This window comes from Crinia signifera, chromosome 2 (genome assembly GCF_055691185.1).
Source record: "Crinia signifera chromosome 2, ASM5569118v1, whole genome shotgun sequence".
Classification (NCBI taxonomy): Eukaryota; Metazoa; Chordata; class Amphibia; order Anura; family Myobatrachidae; genus Crinia; species Crinia signifera.
The window spans coordinates 395,132,463-395,152,805 of NC_139218.1; the positions used below are offsets into that span (position 1 = coordinate 395,132,463).

Sequence of the window (20,343 nt, forward strand, 5' to 3'; positions counted from 1 at the left end):
GTAGGAGGAGGGGGGAGAGCCACCAGGGACCCATTCACCGGCTGCTTCGCAATAAGCAGCTGTTATCACAAGAGCTACCCTATGTGATACTAATCGCATATGTTAGAGCATATGCGATAAGTGTCTCTGTGGTAGCCAGAGGAGGGGGGCGGTAAGGGGCTGCAGATGTTAGTACATCCCACCCCTTGTGTCTTTACCTGCAAATTGGTTCGGCAACTTTATGCTAATTCCACTACAATCCCCTTCCCTGGTGTCATGGGCAGATTGTGAATCTAAAGTGGCCCTGGAATAATCCAAAAAGTGGCCTCCTAGGATACACCCACACCAGCATGCTACCCCCCTCTTGTCTACCCCCTAACAACACCATGTCACCAGCATGTCACTCACTAGCCTTTCCTGGCCACAGCCGCCAAAGCTCCCTCGGGCTTTATTTGCCAATCCGCCCCTTTTACTACTATATAAAATGGAAGTTGTGTTGCAGACTTGCAGATGTTCTACAAAATATATTTCCATACAGAAATTGATTATAGAAAAGGCTTTAGAATGTGCATGTGTTTATTAGATCTTTAGGTATGTTCTAGCCTAAGACAACCTCTTTAGAATTAAGTTGAGTAGAATCTTCTGATATGTTTGCCGAATGCATCATCCCTTATCCCATAGATCACTGGGCTGAGGAACCTGGGCAAACAGGTGAAGATCAGGAAGTTGAACACCAGCATGGACTTCATGTAATTGGAGATGTAGGTCTCTGTTAGAGAGGAGATGAACGATACCATGCACAACATGAGCTGGACTGCATGAAGCATCACCGTTTTACCAGCTTTGAAGGCAGAAGACCCACTTGGACCAAACTTCCTGGCCACCAGCATCACTTTGATGTACGTAAATAGAATTATCAATGCCACTGCGGCGAAACTGAAAATATGGATAAAAGACCTGATTATGTTCTGCACTGGACTAATCTTAAGCAATGTAAGTTCACACAACACATGGTAAGAAAATAAAGTTTTTTCAGCATAGTAGGCGATGACGTAAATATCCGCAATACTCGGGGAAAATCCAACGACCCAAACCATGAACACCGCTGACTTTGCGCGCCCTGCTGTGCAAAACTCGAAGTGTCTCAGTGGGAAGCATATCGCTATGTAACGTTCCAAAGACATGACGGCAAGATTGTATGGAGTCACCCGAAATGAGGATGCTGCCAGGGTGAGCATGAGGCCACACATGGGCAGTGGGAAGTGTACACGGTACATGGCCGAAAGTAAGATAAACATTCCCATGGCAAGATAAAACGTGTCATTGATGAGCATGTGAGCGAAGAGAACATACCGGCCATTTTCCCGCATGTGGTTGGAGCTGAAGAAGACATTCAGCAGAATGATGATGAAGCAGAGGAAGAGGAAGAAGCACAAAATTGTCAAGATGACAAACACTGTCCGGGTTATCTGATCAACTCTTTCATTAGGGAAAGACAGTTGGGTGGTATTCCAGAGCACAACAATGGGGGTCACCATTGGAAATGGACTTCTGACAACTTCCTTTGACATTCTTGAAAAGAGGAAACAAGATAATAGCAGCGATGAGACACTGGCATGTTTATAGCACAATAAAAATAATATACTGAATTAAGTTATGTGTTGTAATGCTTCATTGTTGCTTCACAACCTCACCCCCACAATGTCATTATCTCTTGATGGCACAACTGTCTCCTCTAGCCCCCAAGTGCGCTGTTTCCACTCCAATTCATCCTCAATTCAGCAGCCCAGCTCATCTTCCTCAACAAACATACTACGTCCACCTCCCCTCTTCTACAAGCCCTTCACTGGCTTCCATTCCCTTTCAGAATCCGATTCAGGCTTCTCACAGTTCCCTGATTTTTTAAAATGAGCCTCGGCTCTTTGAGCCTGGTGCTGGTTATAGCCATGGGGGGGGGGGGGGGGGAACCCCATGCCACTCCTCTCCCACATCTCTGACCTGATATCTCTTTATGCTCCTGCCCATCTTCTGTGACCACAAATACACACCACCTCACTTGCCTACTGATAATCTCCACCGACTCATACCTCTAAGATTTTTTACATGCTGGGGCAGTTATTGGGGATTATTGGGGATTAATCTTGGCTTTGTGTCTGGAACGTTCTGTATTAAGCCATTGTACTGCAGTACTGTATACAGTATTTCCTGAAACAACTACACATACATATCGTATATAAGTCATACTAACTTACTTTGTAAGTTATTGCAAGGAACTGCAGGGGTGGGGTCATATTATCTCATCATTGGGCCCGGCCCCCAACATAGGGTAACACCTGCGATTTGCAGGTCCGATGTGATGGGACGGGCTAAGTGATGGGTTCCAGTGATTTAGCCCCACCTCCTCCCCCAACTCCGGTGATTGCTGGTGATTATCACATAATCCTGCCCACTTCACTAGGAAGCAGACAGATGTGGGACAGCCACCTACTCGTCCGGTACTGCTGGTCTACCCAAAAAATTTGGAACCTCCAGCAGCTTCCAGCAGTGTAGGCAATTATGATTTCAAACAAATTGGATATAACCAAGCGCAGGGCACTAGTTATAGACCCAGCTGCCATTTATAAGGGATACTCAACCCTCAAAATTATCAGGAAAATAAACAAAATTTGTGCAAAGGTCTTTGGTTATAACAGTGCCTAAATGAATGACCAATTGCAGCTCTAAGGAATCAAGCCATGGTATGATTGACTAATCTGCTTCTAAGCCGAATAATACTAACCCTGCGCATTTGTGTGATTGCTGGAAGAAATGACCACTAGGCGCTCTGGATGTAGAAAATGCATCAATTGCATATACAAATAGATAAAAACTTTATTATAGAATATAGAATATGATAAACATAAAGATAAACCGTATTAGAAAAAATAATAAATAAACCTGAAAAGAAAAAATGTAAAAGAGAAAATATAAAGAAAAAATTTAAATAAATAAAATAAATCTGCTCAATTGAACATATTATTATGCACTGTAATAGACAACGGAGGTACACATAAATATTTGATGTCAAATCTCCGCCTGATGTTAATCCCACATTGGGGTAATTTGGTAAATGCAAGCCTTTTGTTTTAGTATAGAGACTCGGTAGTCCACTTTAAGAGGTTAGTGTCCACACTGTGGGATAATTCACACCTGTGGTTCTGGAGCAACATCCCTCTACCACAAAGGCTGCTGGGATATTGATAAACACCCACTGTTCTCAACCATAGCGCCAACAGACATCCCTTTTTGTCCAAAGCATTTGTGTGATTGTGGGTGATCCATCCCCACCTACAGGGGCAATTTAAAACAGCGATATTTGAGTAGATTACTCACAGTTATAATACTAACTAATAAATCTGTGCATTGAAGTGACTTTTGGTGATTTATCCCCTAATATAGGGGCGGTTCAACAAAGTGCCCTTGAGTAGATTATCTACAGCCATACTAACAAACATCAAGGGTGAGATTTAATAGGATGAGATATTCAGAAAGTGAGAGATTTGGGAAGAAATCTCCAGTTTTTTTAAAGCGGCAATCATTTACACTGCAAAACCAGTTTGATTTTGCTGTGTAAAGGATTGCCGCCTTAAAAAAAACTGGAGATTTCTTCCCAAATCTCTCACTTTCTGAATCTCTCATCCTATTAAATCTCACCCCAAGCTTCTGCTATTGCCAAAGCCCAAGTGGGTGTATATTGTGGGCTAATCAGCTAATGTATTTGGTATTTTATGTTGTAGGTTAGAAATAGATTTTTAACAGTGATATTATGTGTTATTAAAAATTTCTGTGCACAAAGCTTATACAATTGTCTCACCGGCCGGTGGTATTGTGATATAAATGATCTTGTTTAATAAAACATTTTTCTATTTTTATATATTTGTGTTATGGTCCATTAGCACCGTTTACTTTTTTGTTTAATTATGATTTCACAAGCAAAACAATTTAAGCACATCTATGGTAAAGTTCATAAACAATTCAAAACGGTACAGTACTGTCTGCTAAGCATGTAATTAGGTTAGTCCCTGCACCCTATTTATTGTCCTTTATGTATCATACCGTTAAGTGTTCTTCCAGACATGATCTTTCTATGACTGAATGCAGCATTAGACTGTACAGTAAGATGATTAAGGTTGTAGGACATGTAAGTAAAGTCATATGAACGTGGCAATTCTGTGTCCACCAGGAAATCTGTGTCATGTTCTTATTTCTAGAGCTGGCCATACGGCCATACATCTAAAGATTTATTGTCCAATCTACATGGTTGGAACAATTATCCGGTAATATCTGAATGACGGTTTTTTCCCGATTTTTAGCTTTTCGAAGAAAATGGTGATCTGTCATTTGCTCCCATAAGGTACCTGATTTTTGTTCCAACCAGCAGATTGGACGATAAATCTTTAGATGTATGGCCAGCGTCACTTTCCACCAGAGAGTGTTTTGCAAGGCATTGAGACGCAAAGTGAATGGCCGGTATGGCCTTTTTGGAAGCATAGGACATTAATGTACCGGAACCTAGATGATAGAACATCTGTGTACAGAACTTAGGACATGACAGAAGTTGTATGGATTCTATGGACTGATAGACTATTTAATATTGATTGGTAAACCCTCTGCAAATGTGTTGAAGCTTTAACCCCTGCACTCTCAAGGCCAAGCCCCACTCATCCGCAGCAGCTTGCAGAGTTGCAGGCAAAAAGAAAATATCACCAATCACAAAGCTCCATATTTACCTAACTGTTGGATTCATGATATCACAATTAGGCCTTGATTCACTACCGCTCACTAAGCCGCTTAATGCCACCAGCCACCTGGCTGAACGCCCGACCCCCCCTGCTGCCGAATCCCCTCAGTACCATGCAAGGAGATGTGTATGAGAACACCCATAAAACTGCTGGACGTTCCCCTGATTTGGCCTCGTGTCTGCCCGCACCCGCCCCCTCTGGAGCAAATGGCTCGATGAGTATGAAACATCGCCAAAGATACCGCAGATACCGCACCATCAGAATGGGGCCCCATCCGCTCAAAACAGAATCACGCCCATAATGCCCTAGCACTAAGAGAAAGTAGACCAGGTACGTGAAGAGGCTCAGATGGGATCCCGGCTTGTCTCCTTCTGGCTTCTGCATGTACTGTATATGGGTATCAGTCATGTCAAAGTTTGGCTTAATGGCTGCTGCTCAGAACATCTATAAGATGCTCCAAGCTTCAGCACTGTTCCCACGACTGTACGGGTTCTCTCCCCACACAATGTGGGTGCCGTGAGCCGGGTTAGTGGCAGCATGCAGGCGCGGTCATGTACAGCTGGTATTGCCCCCAGCCAATCCCGCTCTGTGCGACTGCACCACCTGCACATCTTCCCCTGATTGGTATCCTTGGTTAAAGAGGGGATTTCTGCAGCAGTGAGGGGAGTAGAAAAGAAGACCAGGGAGAAGTTACCTGTGGCAACCAGTAAGCTTTAAAAATAGCATTTATCAAGTACATACTATACAATGATAGGTACAGCAAACGCTGATTGGTTGCTATGGGTAATTCAAAACTGGTCACCTTATCTACATATCTCACTGCTCGATAAATCTAACTCTGACCAGCGAACTCTTTATAACCGGGGCTATTGTATTAACCAAAGTACTAACCATCATGCTTCAATATAAAGAAAATGTTATTGGTTTCGTAAGGTTTATGGGTCACTCAGACCAAATTGTACTGAATATAGTTTCCTTTAATACCTTTGAAATTTGTTTTCCTGTAACAGTGATGGGTGAACCTCACTTCTAATTTCAAATTAATGTATTTTTCTTATTTGTGCTATGAAAGTGTCAATATCACAGTCACAACTAATTTCACTTGATAGAGGCTGACAGAAAAATGGTGAAGTGAGAAAGTGCCTGGTGTTTATCAGCGGCCAATCAGCTCATAACTGTCATTCTTCAAACCAAGCCTGTAACTTCACAGGTAGGAGCTGATTGGCCGGTGATAAAAACCAGACTCTTTATCACTTCACCGAGCTTAATAAATCTGCCCCTCTATCCCGCTCAGCCTGTGATTCTATTCTATTTGCAATGATTCTTCAGTGTGTGCAATGTGTGCACGCAGCCCAGGACTTACTCAGCGGCTGCGATAGAAACAGGCTGATCGGGGGCGGAGCTGACGTCACATGACTTACCTTCAAATGCCTGGGCACGCCTGTGTTTTCTCTGACACTCTCAGATAATGGCTGGCTATGACCCCAAAACGCGGCTTTCTGTCAATCACCTTGCGATTGTCCAACCAAAAAGAAGTAGCAGATTTTTATCACAGGATGCCCTTGCGCATGCTTACTATCGCAGTCTATCAATAATCGCCCAGGCTACAAATTCGCAGCCGCCCAATCAGTCCTGAATTAGGCCCATGGTTTGCTAGTGATTTCTTTGATTACAATGCAAATAAGAGAAGAGGTGACATCACAGGAAAGTCATAGCAATGATGTCATTAAGTAAACAAATAAAAAACACCCCAATGATTAGTGAAGTTTTTTTTATACCTTTTTAAAGTATATAGTATCATTTATTCTTATTTATTTCTATATTGTTTTTAGACATTTTTAGTGTTTAGTGCTTGTTTACGTATTCTATCTTTCATTTATTTATTTATTTAATATTATATTTATGTTTATCATTTTTATCATTTCTAATGTTTTTAGTTATTTTTGCATTTTGTTAGTTTCATCAGCACACTTTAAGATGAAAGAAACCAAGAGTATTGGGAGCCAGATGTATCAAGCTTCAAATAAGTGAGAGTGATAAACAACCAGCCAATCAGCCCCTACCATGTTACAGGCTGGGTTTGAAAAATGGCAGTTAGGAGTCGATTGGCTGGTTGTTTGACAGTCTTCCCTTTATCACTTTTTGAAGTGATACATCTGACCCGTAATGAGCCAGCAGAGCTAGTTTAGGGGTCTCTATGGTAGGATCATAATTACAATTTTTTTTTTTTTAAACACAAACATTGACACCAGACTTTGTTGCACATTAATGGATATGAAGTAATTAAAAATAAATTAAAAATTCTACCAATATAAATGACATGTACAGTAACCGTGTTACTGTACGTTTTTAATACATTTTGAACACAATAATATAAGACACGGGCATGCTTCATTATTTGATATGGCTTCCCCAGCCAGGTGTCATTAAATGTATACTCACAGGATATATTAGGCAGCGCAGTACAGGCACATACAGAGATCGTCTTCGCTTGTGTCATCCGTTCTGTCGCTTCATCTGTGACACAAATATTTATAGCCGCTCTGTAAGACTCCCTATAGAATTCCACATCACTGATCTGAAAATGATTGTAATGTACTTGGAAGTGCAAAATGTTCGGTAATGTAAATGTTAAACTTATACGTAACTGGCGCTGTGATCAGGTTCTAAGTGGCTCCCGGGAGGAAGGACGCGGCCCAGAACTGGGAACACTGTATTACACATGACTGCTCTGATGTATCCGGTGGAATTACTTCCCTCATATATTGTTTGTTAAATGCTTTACTGGTCTGATGACCTACTGTCCTGCTGATGTACAGAGTGATATAAAACTCAGTGATGTATAAGAAATAAGAACACAATACAAAGAGAATATATATTTTCCTTAGAAAGTATCCTTCTTTACAGAGTAAATAGGATCCTCAGAAAGTTCCTATTGGCTAATTTAGGGCTGCAACCTCAGAGTCACGTGTGGATTATTAGATAATTAGGTACTTGTGTAGTTTCACGGCGCCAGCATGGCGCTGTGCTACTTCCGGTTTGTACACTCGGCAAACTATCTAAAATAAACTAACTTAACTCCATGCCAACATGGATAGTTCATACCCCCACTATCCATGTTGGCATGAAGTTGATTTTAGATAGCATGGCGAGCGTAGCGAGCCACCGAGCCCTCAGCGTGGGCGAGCGAAGCGAGCCCCGCAAGGGGACTCAGACGCAAGGTGCCATGCTGGCGCCGTGAAACTACACAAGTACCGATAATTATTTATTAAGTGTTTTATAGCAGCAGGTTCCATTGCGCTTTACAATTGGAAATAGGGATACAACAAACTGGGTAGGTACAGACAGTCAAAATGGTAGGAGGGCCCTGCTCGGGTGCTAGGGTGTTGGGCGCCCTCCTGCAAACTATAAATTTGCACCGTTCCCTAATTTAGAAAGAGACAGCAAGTGCTGAAAACGGACACTGAAAAAAAAGCTACATAATGCCCATAGTGGTAGTGCCACATCATGTGCCCAGTAGCAGCAGTGTAGTAACTATATATTTTAGTGCCCTGTGCCAGAAAAGGAATTAAGTCCCTGTGCCCCCCAGCCCCCCTCCCACCACCCAAACATACACACACACACACACACACAGGGACAGTGCACACTGGAGGAGAGTGGCAAAAATGTAGGGCGAAGGAGCGTGGCCACATCAGAGTACTACAGTATATCACCTTTCACGTAGTGTTTGTTATTCACATTACACCACACATTAGTGCCACTTATACACACTGTGCCAGCTAGAGCTCCTTATGCACACTACGCTAGGCAGAGACATTTAGACATGCAGTGCCAGGTAGAGCCCTGCGCTCGATAGAACTTCAATAGAAATACTGCACCAGCATTAAGCACACCATAATGCCCATTACACATTGTCACACACCGTAATGCCTATTACACTTTATGCCGCACACCGTAATGCCATTACACATTATGCCGCACACCGTAATGCCCTTAACATATTATGCCACACACTATAATGCTTATTACACATTATACCACACACCATAATGCCCATTACACATTATGCCTCACACATTGTAATGCCTATTAGACATGCCACACACCATTATGCCCATTACATATTATGCCACATAAATTCAGATTACCTACATGCTTGTTGACAGGGGTTTCTTGCTCAATGCCAGGGATTGCTTGCTCCTTTCTAGGGCTTCATGATCGTTACATGCTAGTTGCCTTGGCAGTTTACAGTATATGCTCATTGCCAGGGGAGTGGGGAAGATGGGGTGGAGAGAGGACCGGGGGTTCCTGAGATACAGTAGCAGGGACAAATGCAGGATTTTCCAGGGGGGGGGGGGGGGGGTTCCCATTAAAAAAACCACATACATACACATAGCACAGGGTTGCCGACTTTTAAACGCTCCTCTCCAGGAGAAGCCCGGAGAGGAGACTTACATCAGGAGTTTGGGGGGCCTGGCTTAAGTGTGCCGTCATTAAGCCCCACCCCATGAAGAAAAATGACCCGATATGCTGATCTCCATGGAGGGGCGGGGCTGAACGACGGCGATTATGACACTTTAGCCCCGCCCATCGCCCCGGAGATCGGCAAATAAGGTTATTTAAACATTGCGGTCAGGGGAGGAAGCCGCAATCAGGGGGAGAGGTGGGTCCCCCAGAATCCGGGAGGGTTGCCCACCTTTCTGGGGGGCCCGGGAGGGTGACCTGATTTTACCGGACATTTCGGGAGGGTAGGCAACCCTGACGTAGCATACTTATAAAAACCCATAGGACATACACGCAGAAATACCATACATACACACAGGGCATGCACGCACACACAAGGCACACACACACACATACCGTAAGTACACAGGGCATGCACACACAATATGTACACACAGGGCATACACGCACACATACAATACATACACACGGTATACAAAAACACGCACCATACATACACACTGGCATAAAAGTACCATATATACACACAGGGCATACATGCCCACCTACCATACATACACACAGGGCAAACAAGTACCATACATACACACAGGCCATTCACACACACACACACACATACCATGCAAACAGACACGTGGCATATACAGTAGGCAAACATACACACAGCATATTTACAAACATACACAAACTATAGGCACACACACATAGCACACATACACAGCAAACACACAAAGTATATATACACTACATTCATACACACAGCATATTTACAAAAAATATTAAACCAAATAAGCAAATGGTGTACAAGGAGCTGCCTGAGAGCAGAGGAGCTGTGCACCGCAGCGCCACCTATATGCCTCCCTGCTCTCCAGTCCTTTCATCTCTGCCATATATTAAAAATCAACTGTCAGCTCAGCTGGCTGGATTGAGTGTCGGCAAGGGGTAGGGGTGTATACAGGGAGGATAGAGGAGTTGGAGGGAGCCGGAGGGAGAACACAGCTTCACTATACCCATTCCAGCCACCAGCGCCGCTGGCTGCCTTATAGATTGACAGGGTAGGCACAACATCAGCTGGCAGCAGCAGCAGGATAGCAAAAGCAGAGAGAGCGCCTCTGCAGACTGGTGCCTCCCTGCTTTGCATCCTCTGCTGTGCGGGTAGCGCCGGCCCTGATCGCTGGCTTATAATATATAAGGAAGTGGGCATGGATACACAAGGATAGGAGTTATCCATTGCATAATGGTCCACCAGATTGCAAAGGTACTTGGTGGGCTGGATGATACGGTGACCCAGCAAAGTAAGCTAAGGGTCCGGAAGAAAATAAGAGAGTTATACCCCTTTTCCACTAGCAAAAATAACCTGGGTTATCTGCCTCTGTTTTCAGAGAACAATTGAAGGTTTGGAGACTGGTGTAGAGTCTTATTGTGCATGGGAGGGCATTTCACAGAGTGGGTGCAGCCATATGAAAGTCCTGCAATTGGGAATGTGAGCGTGTAATTAGTGTGGATGAGAGACAGATCTTTTGAGGAGCGAAGAGGTCGGGTTGGGAGATATTATAAGATACAGTAAGAAAAGAGATGTACATTGGTGCAGTTTGGCTTATGGCCTTGTGTGTAAGTAACAGTATTTTATATTGCATACGGTAAAATACTTCACTAGGCAGGCAATACCCAGGATGTACAAAGACATCAGCAAAAGTGTCCTCAGTGTCATGGAAAATGTGGTTGCATCCACTGTCCACTAAACCACGGACATGTGGACAAGTGGTACAGGGCAAACTAAGGACTATATGACTGTGACAGCCCATTTACCTTACGTATCAGCATCTCCGAAACGCCAGCTTCTTCCAAGGCAGGCTACGTTGTTTATAACTGGTTTCACTAAGAGGCACAACACTGAGAACCTCTTAGAGAAACTGAGGGAAATCATCCCACAATGGCTTAAACCACTTAGACTCTCCAGGGGATTTGTGATATCTGACAATGCCACCAATATTGTGCAGGCATTTCATCTGGGCAAATTCCAGCATGTCCCTTGTTTTTCCCACACAATAAATTTGGTGGTGCAGCATTTCCTGAAAAGTGACAGGGGCGTGCAGGAGATGCCACTTTTACCATTCTGCCACTGCTTGCCAAAGACTATTGCTCCAACAAACCATCCTGAACCTGCCTTGCAATTACCTTAAACAAGAGTTTGTGACATGGTGGGACTTCATCTTCTATGTGCTGTAGAGGATGGAGGAGCAGCAAATGGCCATTCAAGCCTACACAGCCACCTATGAGGGGGGGATGCACCTGACTCAAGCACAGTGGAGGCTGATTTCCATGTTGTGCAAGGTTCTCCAACCCTTTCATTTTGCCACATGTGAAGTCAGTTGCGACACTGCCAGCTTGAGTCAGGTCATTCCTCTGATCCGGCTGTTGCAGAAGCAGCTGGAGAACATGAAGGAGGAGCTAAAGCAGACCGATTCTGCTAAATATGTAGGGATGTAGATTAAACCCTTCATTTACTTTGCCAGGATATGAAGGTAGTCAATCTGTTGAAATCAGACCACTACATTTTGGCCACCTTGCTCCTAGGTTTAAAGCCTGTTGTGTTTCTGTTTCAAGTGGTGGAAAGACCTGCTGGTCTGGATATTGTCATCTGATGTGGAACGGGACACGGCAACAGCTCCTCCTTCATTTTCTCCTGCAACTGGGTCTGCGAGGAAACAAATCAGATTTCCTTACCAACCCGCTGGCAGGAACAGGAGTGAGGGGTTGGGATCATTTGGTCTATTGCATTATGGTAGAAAGTCATTAGGTCGAATCCATTAGGTCGACATGCTAAAAGGTCGACATGATTCTAGGTCGACATGGGAAAAGGTCGACATGATTCTAGGTCGAAAGGTCATTAGTTCGACAGGTCATTAGTTCGAAAGGTCATTAGTTCGACATTGTCTATGTCGACATTCACAAGGTCGACATGGGGTTTTTCACTGTTTTTTTACCTGAATGTCAACACAGTCGACATGGACACAGTTTAAAGTGCACTGCATCCCCTCGCATCGCTCGCTGCGCTCGCGATGCGTCGGGCACGGTGCCTCGCTACGCTCGGCACACTATTTTATTCTCCCACCACGCCCTAGTGGATGGTAGGGCATGAAATACCGCCTGTCGGCACATGTTGGCTCAAAAAACAGTGAAAAACTCCATGTCGACCTTGTGAATGTCGACATAGACAATGTCGAACTAATGACCTTGTCGAACTAATGACCTGTCGAACTAATGACCTTTCGAACTAGAATCATGTCGACCTTTTCCCATGTCGACCTAGAGTCATGTCGACCTTTTAGCATGTCGACCTAATGGATTCGACCTAATGACTTTCTACCATAATGCAGTAGACCAAATGACCGCATCCCGTCTGTATCTGTACTGGCAAAGAAAAAGAGTCAATTTGGAGACCACTGTACAAACTGGCTCTAATTTTCCTGAGTTGTCCCCCCTCCAGTGTGTACTCCTAAATACTTTTTTAGTGCAGCTGGGAATCTTGTCAGCGAGCGGCATAGGAGGTTGCTTCCACAAAATATGGAGAAGATGATGTTCATCAAAATGAGTTATCAATCCTTCAAAGAAGACCAGCAATTGCCTCCAGAGACTACAGAGGGATCTGTGATGGTGGATTCCAGAGGGGACGAATTGCTACTCTGTGAGGATGAAAATGTACACACTTAAGAGGGTGAGGAATCAGAGGAATCAGGATGAGGACAACATATTGTCTGTGTAGATCCATTTTGTACAGGGAGAGATTAATTGCCAGCTTGTTTTTTTGGGGCCCGAACTAACCAATCATTGTAGCCACAGTTGTGTGGCAGAACCTGTCAATGAAATGAATGGTTTGTTAAAGACAGTGTGCATGTCCTATTTACACAACATAAGGGTGGGTTGGAGGGCCCAAGGACAATTTACTCCTCTCCCCTTAGCTTCAACAACCCTAGTGAAGCTTTTACATTTTTAGGCAAGCTCTATGCCTCACCCATCTCTTAATTGTGTCATCCACGCAGGTACACAGCCCATCACCACTTTCCAGAGCTTGCCCACGTTGCCTTCTTCCTCCTCCCCTAGCTAGGGTTGCTTGAGGGATTGAGACCTACAAACCTCCTGGAAAGGGCATCGGCATTGAAGTACCCGGACGATGCTGCACCTCAAACTTAAATGGCTGTAAGGCCAAAAACATTCGGGTCACATGAGCATTCACCTCTTTTTTTGTATGCATCCATTGTAAGGGTGCATGGTCTGTGACCAACAAAAACTCTTGTCCCAACAAATAATATCTGAAGGACTCAACTGCCCACTTAATGACTTAGCACTCCTGCTCTACAGTTGAGTACTTGCGCTCTCTGGGCAATAATTTACAGCTAAGGTTAAAGATGGGCTCCATCTACCTCTTGGGAAAGGACTGCTCCTAATCATACGTCTGTAACAATTTTTTTTAAGTCAGGAGCTTGCAAGACAGGCTTGGTACACAAAGCTCAGCTTAAATCCTGCCAAGCAGTATCCAATGGTCTAGACCATGTTTTCTTGTCTGGGGACTGTTCTTTAAGACATTCGGTTATTGGAGAAGTGGTGAAATCTCGCATGATCCTGTGGTAATAATTGACTGAGAAATGTCCTAAGTTGTGACTTACATTTAGGTTTAGACCTGGGAGCACTGCTTCTACCTTACAAGGCTGAGGTTTAACCTCTACTCTGCCCACAATGTACACCAAATACTTTTCTTCCACCATACCAATGCCGTTTTTCTCGGGGTGGGCGGTAAACCCATTTGCTCGTAGAGACTTTAAAATGGCCTCTACATTTGGTAGGTGTGATTCTTAGTCAGAACTGAAGATAACAATGTTGTCTATATACATATGCAGCTGCATATTACCTGTGGGGCCACAGCAACTTATTCATAGCTCTCTGGAAGGTTGCTGGGGCCCCATGTAAACCAAATGGCAGCACTTTGTACTGGAATAAGCTCTCTGGGTAGAAAAGGTTGTTTTTGCCTTAACAGCTTCTGTCAAAGGAATCTAACAATATCTTTTTGTTAAATAAAGATTGGTAAGGTACTGACTCTTGCCTAAATTTTCTACCAACTCATCAACCCGGACCATAGGGTACAAATCAAAGTGAGAGACTTCATTTAATTTACGGAAGTCATTACAGAATCCTAAAGCACCTGAAAGCTTAGTTACTAAGACAATGGATTTATTCCACTCTCTGAATGGCTCTTCTATAACCTAGAGGCGTAACATCTCTTTCACCTCTTGCTTTACCACTGCCTGTTTTGCCTCGGAAATGTGATATTGTGTTTGTTTAATGACCACCCCGGGAGGAGTCACAACATCATATTGGATGATCTGTGTCTTTTTCCAAGAATAGCAGAAAACACATCCTGGTAGCGCTTCGCCAAGTTCACCACTTCCTGTTTCTGTCCAGGACTAAGTGTGACTTTAATGGGTACCTGACATTCTGGAACCTTTTTAGCCACCAAAGAGGGTTGTCTGGAACTTTCCTTCCAAGTTTTTAGCAGGTATAAATGGTAGACTTGGACCTCCCTCCTCCTCCTACCCTCCTGTCAAACCTTGAAATTGACTGGTCCCACTGCCTCTATGATCTCATAAGGGCCCCGCCATTAAGCATAAATCTTGTTCTCTGTAGTGGGCACAACACACTAGCATCTTGTCTCCAAGTTTAAATGATCGGTTGACTGTGGTGACATCATATCTCTGCTTATGACACTCCTGAGCCTTCTCCATAGGTTCGTTCAGGAGTGGTGCAATCTGCCTTAGACAGCCGTACAATTGTAACACAAACTGAACAATGTTAGGTTCCTGACAAGGCTGTTCTTACCACCCTTCTTTAAATAGAACCAGAATCTCTCTGAGGCTGATTGTTTTTTTTTTTTTTTGTTGTTGTTTTTTTTTGCATAAGCAAAGTCCTTCTTTAATGGACAAAACCAAAGCCCCTGCAGGTAAGGCAGATGTAACATGTGCAGAGAGAGTTAGATTTGGGTGGGGTGTGTATCTCAAACTGATATCTACAGATGGAGTGCCTCTCAGCCAGTGCCGGGGCTTGCCAGAATGCTCCCTCTGAGGAGCTGGTGCTCCATCTGACTGGGACGTGCGAGCATCTCTCACGCAGGCGCCTTCCAGTTTCCGGGCAGCTGGGGACATGAACCCTACCCATCTCCACTTCAGGCAGATGGGCAAGGTTAGGGGGGGTGCGGGGAGGCAGGGGCGTTCAGCTTGGAGGCGGTGGGGAGCTCCGTTGGAAGGGGATGCGCGAATGTCTTGTGCGCGTGTGTCCCCTTCCGGCGGCTGGTGGGGGCTGGTGGTTGCCGATCTGACCACCAGACCCCCGCTGAATGAGCGGCGCTACCTCTGTATATTGCAGTGTAAACATAAAGCAGCCAGTATTTACCCTGCACAGAAAAAATTTAACCTGTCTACCTTTAACAATCGGCATACATTTATTATAATCTTGGAAACAAATGGGGTACCTTGGTCTCTTTCTCTTTTGTATTCTCAAGCGGCTATAGAAGATTAGTAGCTCTCTGGCAATGGTGCTAGATTTCATATTATGCAGGGGTATACATACCGGGTACCTGTGGCATAATCAGCTATCACAAGTATGGGTACTTATGTAGTATCTGGGCATCCGATTTAGAAATCGGGTCGGATTGGTAGCATCGCATCGCATGCGACCAAATCGTATGCGATGCGATGGTCCCGATTTTTCTATAGGATTCAATGTTAAAATGGTCTGAGTCCATTTTAACATAGAATTCAATGGGAAAAAGGGGTCCTTTTCCTTTCCCCACTATCCAAGTGGGCATTGAATTGGCTATAAACCTGTGGCGAGCCCGAAGCGTGGCGAGCGGACACAGAATACTTTTTAAGAAATCTACGTCCCCTCGCGGGGCACGCTTCGCTCGCCACGCTTCGGCCTCGGTGGCTCACTACGCTCGCCACAGGTTTATATCCAACTCCATGCCCACTTGGATAGTGGGGAAATGAACAGGACATTGAATCCTATGCAAAATCGCATCGCAAATCGCGTCGAATCGCATCTGATTGTATGCCTTAAGGTAAGACATAAATCAGAAAATCGGCAGCCCAGATACTACATAAGTACCCAAGTATGTATTAATGCACTCAAGCAGATTTTTCCACTGGCCCTATCAGATCCATAACAATTCACTGGCACGGAAATGATAGGGAGGGGGTACGAGTGGAGCCCTAAATTCTGGCCGAGGGGCCATCTTCCGGCACAGTGGAGATTTCTGACAATACCGCTGGACTGAGGCATAGATGCCGGGCCAAAAGAACTTTAACTGGATCATTGGAGAGTTTACTCCTCCCCCAGATGGCCTCCCCACAAATGTATATGTGCAGCTTCCAATACCAACCACTCAAGCTTTTCAGGGAACTAACAACTGATCTACTCTTCTCTCTTTTATTAACAAGACATAGCAAATCATTCATTAGTACAAAATAGTCACACCCTCTGATGGTAAAGCAGCAATCACCCTACCATTAACCACTTTTACAGTCTCAAAGGTGTTTACCAGATTGCCGTCATCGCGTTGGTCTCGCCCAAAGCCCTGTAATGAAATCTTCTCACCAGCAGGGTTCCATTGGGCCTCAGACTCAGTTTCCTGGGGTTGTTCAGCAACTGCAGTAGCTCTCACAGCTGCCAAGCTTTGGTAGTCTCTGGTCTCTGGCCCCTGATTTGCCTCAGCCGCTGACTGTCTGTCAGAGTAATGCCATGTAACTAGCTCTTACAGCAACGGGAAGTCACGGCCCAGGATTAATGGATAAGGTAGTCTGGAGGTCACCACAGCTAGCACTTTTAATGGTCGGCCCTGTATGGTCAGGGCAAAGTACTGCCATGGACACTTCTCAACATCGCCATGGAGACACAATACCCTGACAGGAGGAAGGACATTGTCAGCTCCTGGAGGAACCACATAGGCAGCAACAATGGAGAGCTCACTACCGGCAGCCACCAGTGCTCAGAACTCCTGGCCTTCCAACTGCACCAGCACCCGCTATAGGGTGGATTCCACATGGGATACCCCCACAGATATATATATATATATATATATATATATATATATATATATATATAGAAAGAAAAAGGAATAGATGTGGGTCCTAAGTAGTTTTTTTCACGTCTATATTAAAGCAGATTTTTTAAAAGTATTTTTTTATTCAACACATTGGTACATCGATTTACAGTTCAAAATAATTTTACAATCCAGAAGACAATAAAATATGTAGATCCAACATCAAGTGATGTTCACAATGAGGATTTCACAGATATAACCCTACGCGTTTCGTCCCTTGGGACTTCCTCAGGGGTGATCTTGATCTAAGGGGTGAAAAATTGTACCGTAACTAAGGTGCTTCATTGAGAACCTTAAAATAAAAATGCTGGGTCAGACTGACCATGACCATGAAATATCGAAACTTGAACGTAATTTCACCATCACATGTATTAATTATATTTTAACACACAACTTTGAGTTTAATGGAGAGTTCTATCTTCAGAAAAACGGGACTGCAGTGGGGACAAAATTTGCCCCATCGTATGCCAACCTCCTAATGGGGGTTTGGGAGGATACCTACATCTACCGCTCCAGGTTTGAACAACACATTACATTCTTTCAAAGATTTATTGATGATTTGAGTTTTATCTGGCACGGGGATCTATCGAGCATTACTGATTTCAATACTTACCTCCAAGTCAACAATTTCAATTTGAAATTTACGTCCAAAGTTGAAAAAACTAGCATCGACTTTCTTGATCTATCACTGAACAGAACACCAGGAGAAGTAGTTAGCACTTTGACCTATTTCAAAGAAGTTGACGCTAATAGCTTCATCCCCTACAACAGCTGCCACCACCCCAGGTGGAAAGATGGGGTACCATATGCCAGTTTTTACGGCTAAGAAGAAATTGCTCCGATCTTGAGGGATATTTACAACAATCCGAAATTCTAATTAGACCGTGGTTATAACACAGAAAAGATCATCAAAGCCAGGTCTAAGGCTGCAGGACTGGACAGATGCTATGTGTCAAGGAGAAAAAGGAGATGAAACAACAGGCCAGTCCATTTATTACCCAGTACAATAAGGAGAATCATATTATTAAGAAAGTCCTTAATAAACACTGGAACATCTTGCTGAAAGACCCTATTCTAGGACCCACGTTACCCCCAAGACCGAATATTGTCAATCGTCGGGCATCCACTTTAAAAAGTTTCATTGCACCGAGCCAGTTTCGCCCAGATAAAACAGAACCCAGCAAACATTTTCTAAATAGCACTATACGATGCACCCCTTGCACGAAGTGTATTTGTTGTAAATTTTTAGAAAAACAAACCGTTCTGTGGAAAACAGAGGAGAAAAAAAATACTCCCTTAACCATCCCTCTACCTGTAACTCAAGTTACATCACATACAGAATTACATGTGGGTGTGGTTTGCACTATATAGGTAAAACCAAACAAATGGTCAAATTAAGAATTCAAGAACATCTGAGAAGTATTAAGAATAAATTAACCACACACAACCTCCCACGCCATTTTTTGGAGAAACATAATGCAATCCCAAATACTAATAGTAATTTTTCGTTCACAGCCTTAGAACATGTTCCACCTTTGCCAAGAGGAGGAAACAGAGAATTGTTATTATCCAAACGCGAAACCTTTTGGATTTATACACTTCAGTCTCTTTCCCCAAAAGGACTGAATGAGAACATTAATATAGTATCGTTCCTTTAATGTTTACATTTTTTAGGCGATTGCAACATCTCCAGTGTGACGTAAACACTCCCTTTACACTTACCTTAGATTTCACTATATTTTCCGTTTCTATACACTCTTGTGCACAATGAAATATGACTCACACATGTTTTAAATAAATAAGAGAATAAACCCATGTACATAAGGGACCAACTGAGCTATAAACCTGATAAATTAACACCAAGGGTATTCAGTACACTTGGTGAGCCATAGTGCACAGGACATAAAAAGGTCCCTTATCATTCTATTACGATTATAATTGTTATTATTGTCACTTATTTCCCATTTGTGGTTTGTTGGGAAATCCATGGTCATTCGCACATCCACTTAAGAAAATTTTTTGTACGTCAGGTAATTTTCTGTGTTAAGGTCACTTTAAAAGACAATATATATGTTTTGTTTGTATTTAGGTCATATAATATATGGGTTACATATCCATATGCACCGTAATTTAATTAAGTTTTTTATTTGCACAGTTATTCAATCCATTTCTTAATATTAGAGTAAGATCTTAAAATTTACCACAATTCAGACAGAGTTCGGCCCCCCCTTAATACTAATGAGGCTTATAAAATCGGAATTAGGAAGTTCTTTATTTTGTAAATACCCGGTAGTGTAGTTGGAACGCACCTGGAACGCATAATTGCTGATGAATGAGGGGACGTCATTTTACATGCCCCAGCCATTGTATCTATGCAGGGAATCTTAAACACACCCCCGACCATTCTCACATCTGATGGAACGCAATGCGCCATCAGGGTGTGTCAGGCCTAGGATGTAGCCACACAGTTACGTTCTGGCTGTCATTATACCAGCTGGAACGCATGTCGGAACGCAGGGCGTCATCAGGATGCGCCCAGCCTTCCGGCCTGGATATATACTGTAGCTATGCCGTCTAGAACGGTATTAATACTGAAGTAAAGCAAACATCAAGGGGGCCTTAATACCCCACTTCGCATCACCGCTTTTAGATCCGCTCAGCGGTTGTTTAAACCTATTTACATCCACGGAGATCACCTTCCGGAAACGGAAATGTCTTTATGATCCAATGGAACGCATACTGTTACCGGAAATGCTTTCCAAATTATCAATACCGATATAAATATAACCAGATGAACAATAAATGAAGTGCGCAGTTTATGTACTATGTCCGTAAACTAATACCTTTTACTCCTAGCTACGTGCGGACAAAACGTAGCGCACCGTAGCGAACCTTTGTCGTGTATTATACACGCTAGACCGATACTTATAATTTAGTATCGGTTCGCAGTACTTAGTACCCAAACTG

General features: G+C 43.5%; 1 protein-coding gene across 1 annotated transcript; it reads right to left on the minus strand.

Moving 5' to 3' along the window:
* Window positions 1-602: 602 nt before the first annotated feature.
* Window positions 603-1,550, minus strand: LOC146058590 (odorant receptor 131-2-like). The gene has a single exon (XM_083170867.1). The coding sequence runs from the start codon at window positions 1,548-1,550 to the stop codon at window positions 603-605; it is 948 nt and encodes a 315-aa protein (XP_083026993.1).
* Between the last annotated feature and the right edge of the window lie 18,793 nt (window positions 1,551-20,343).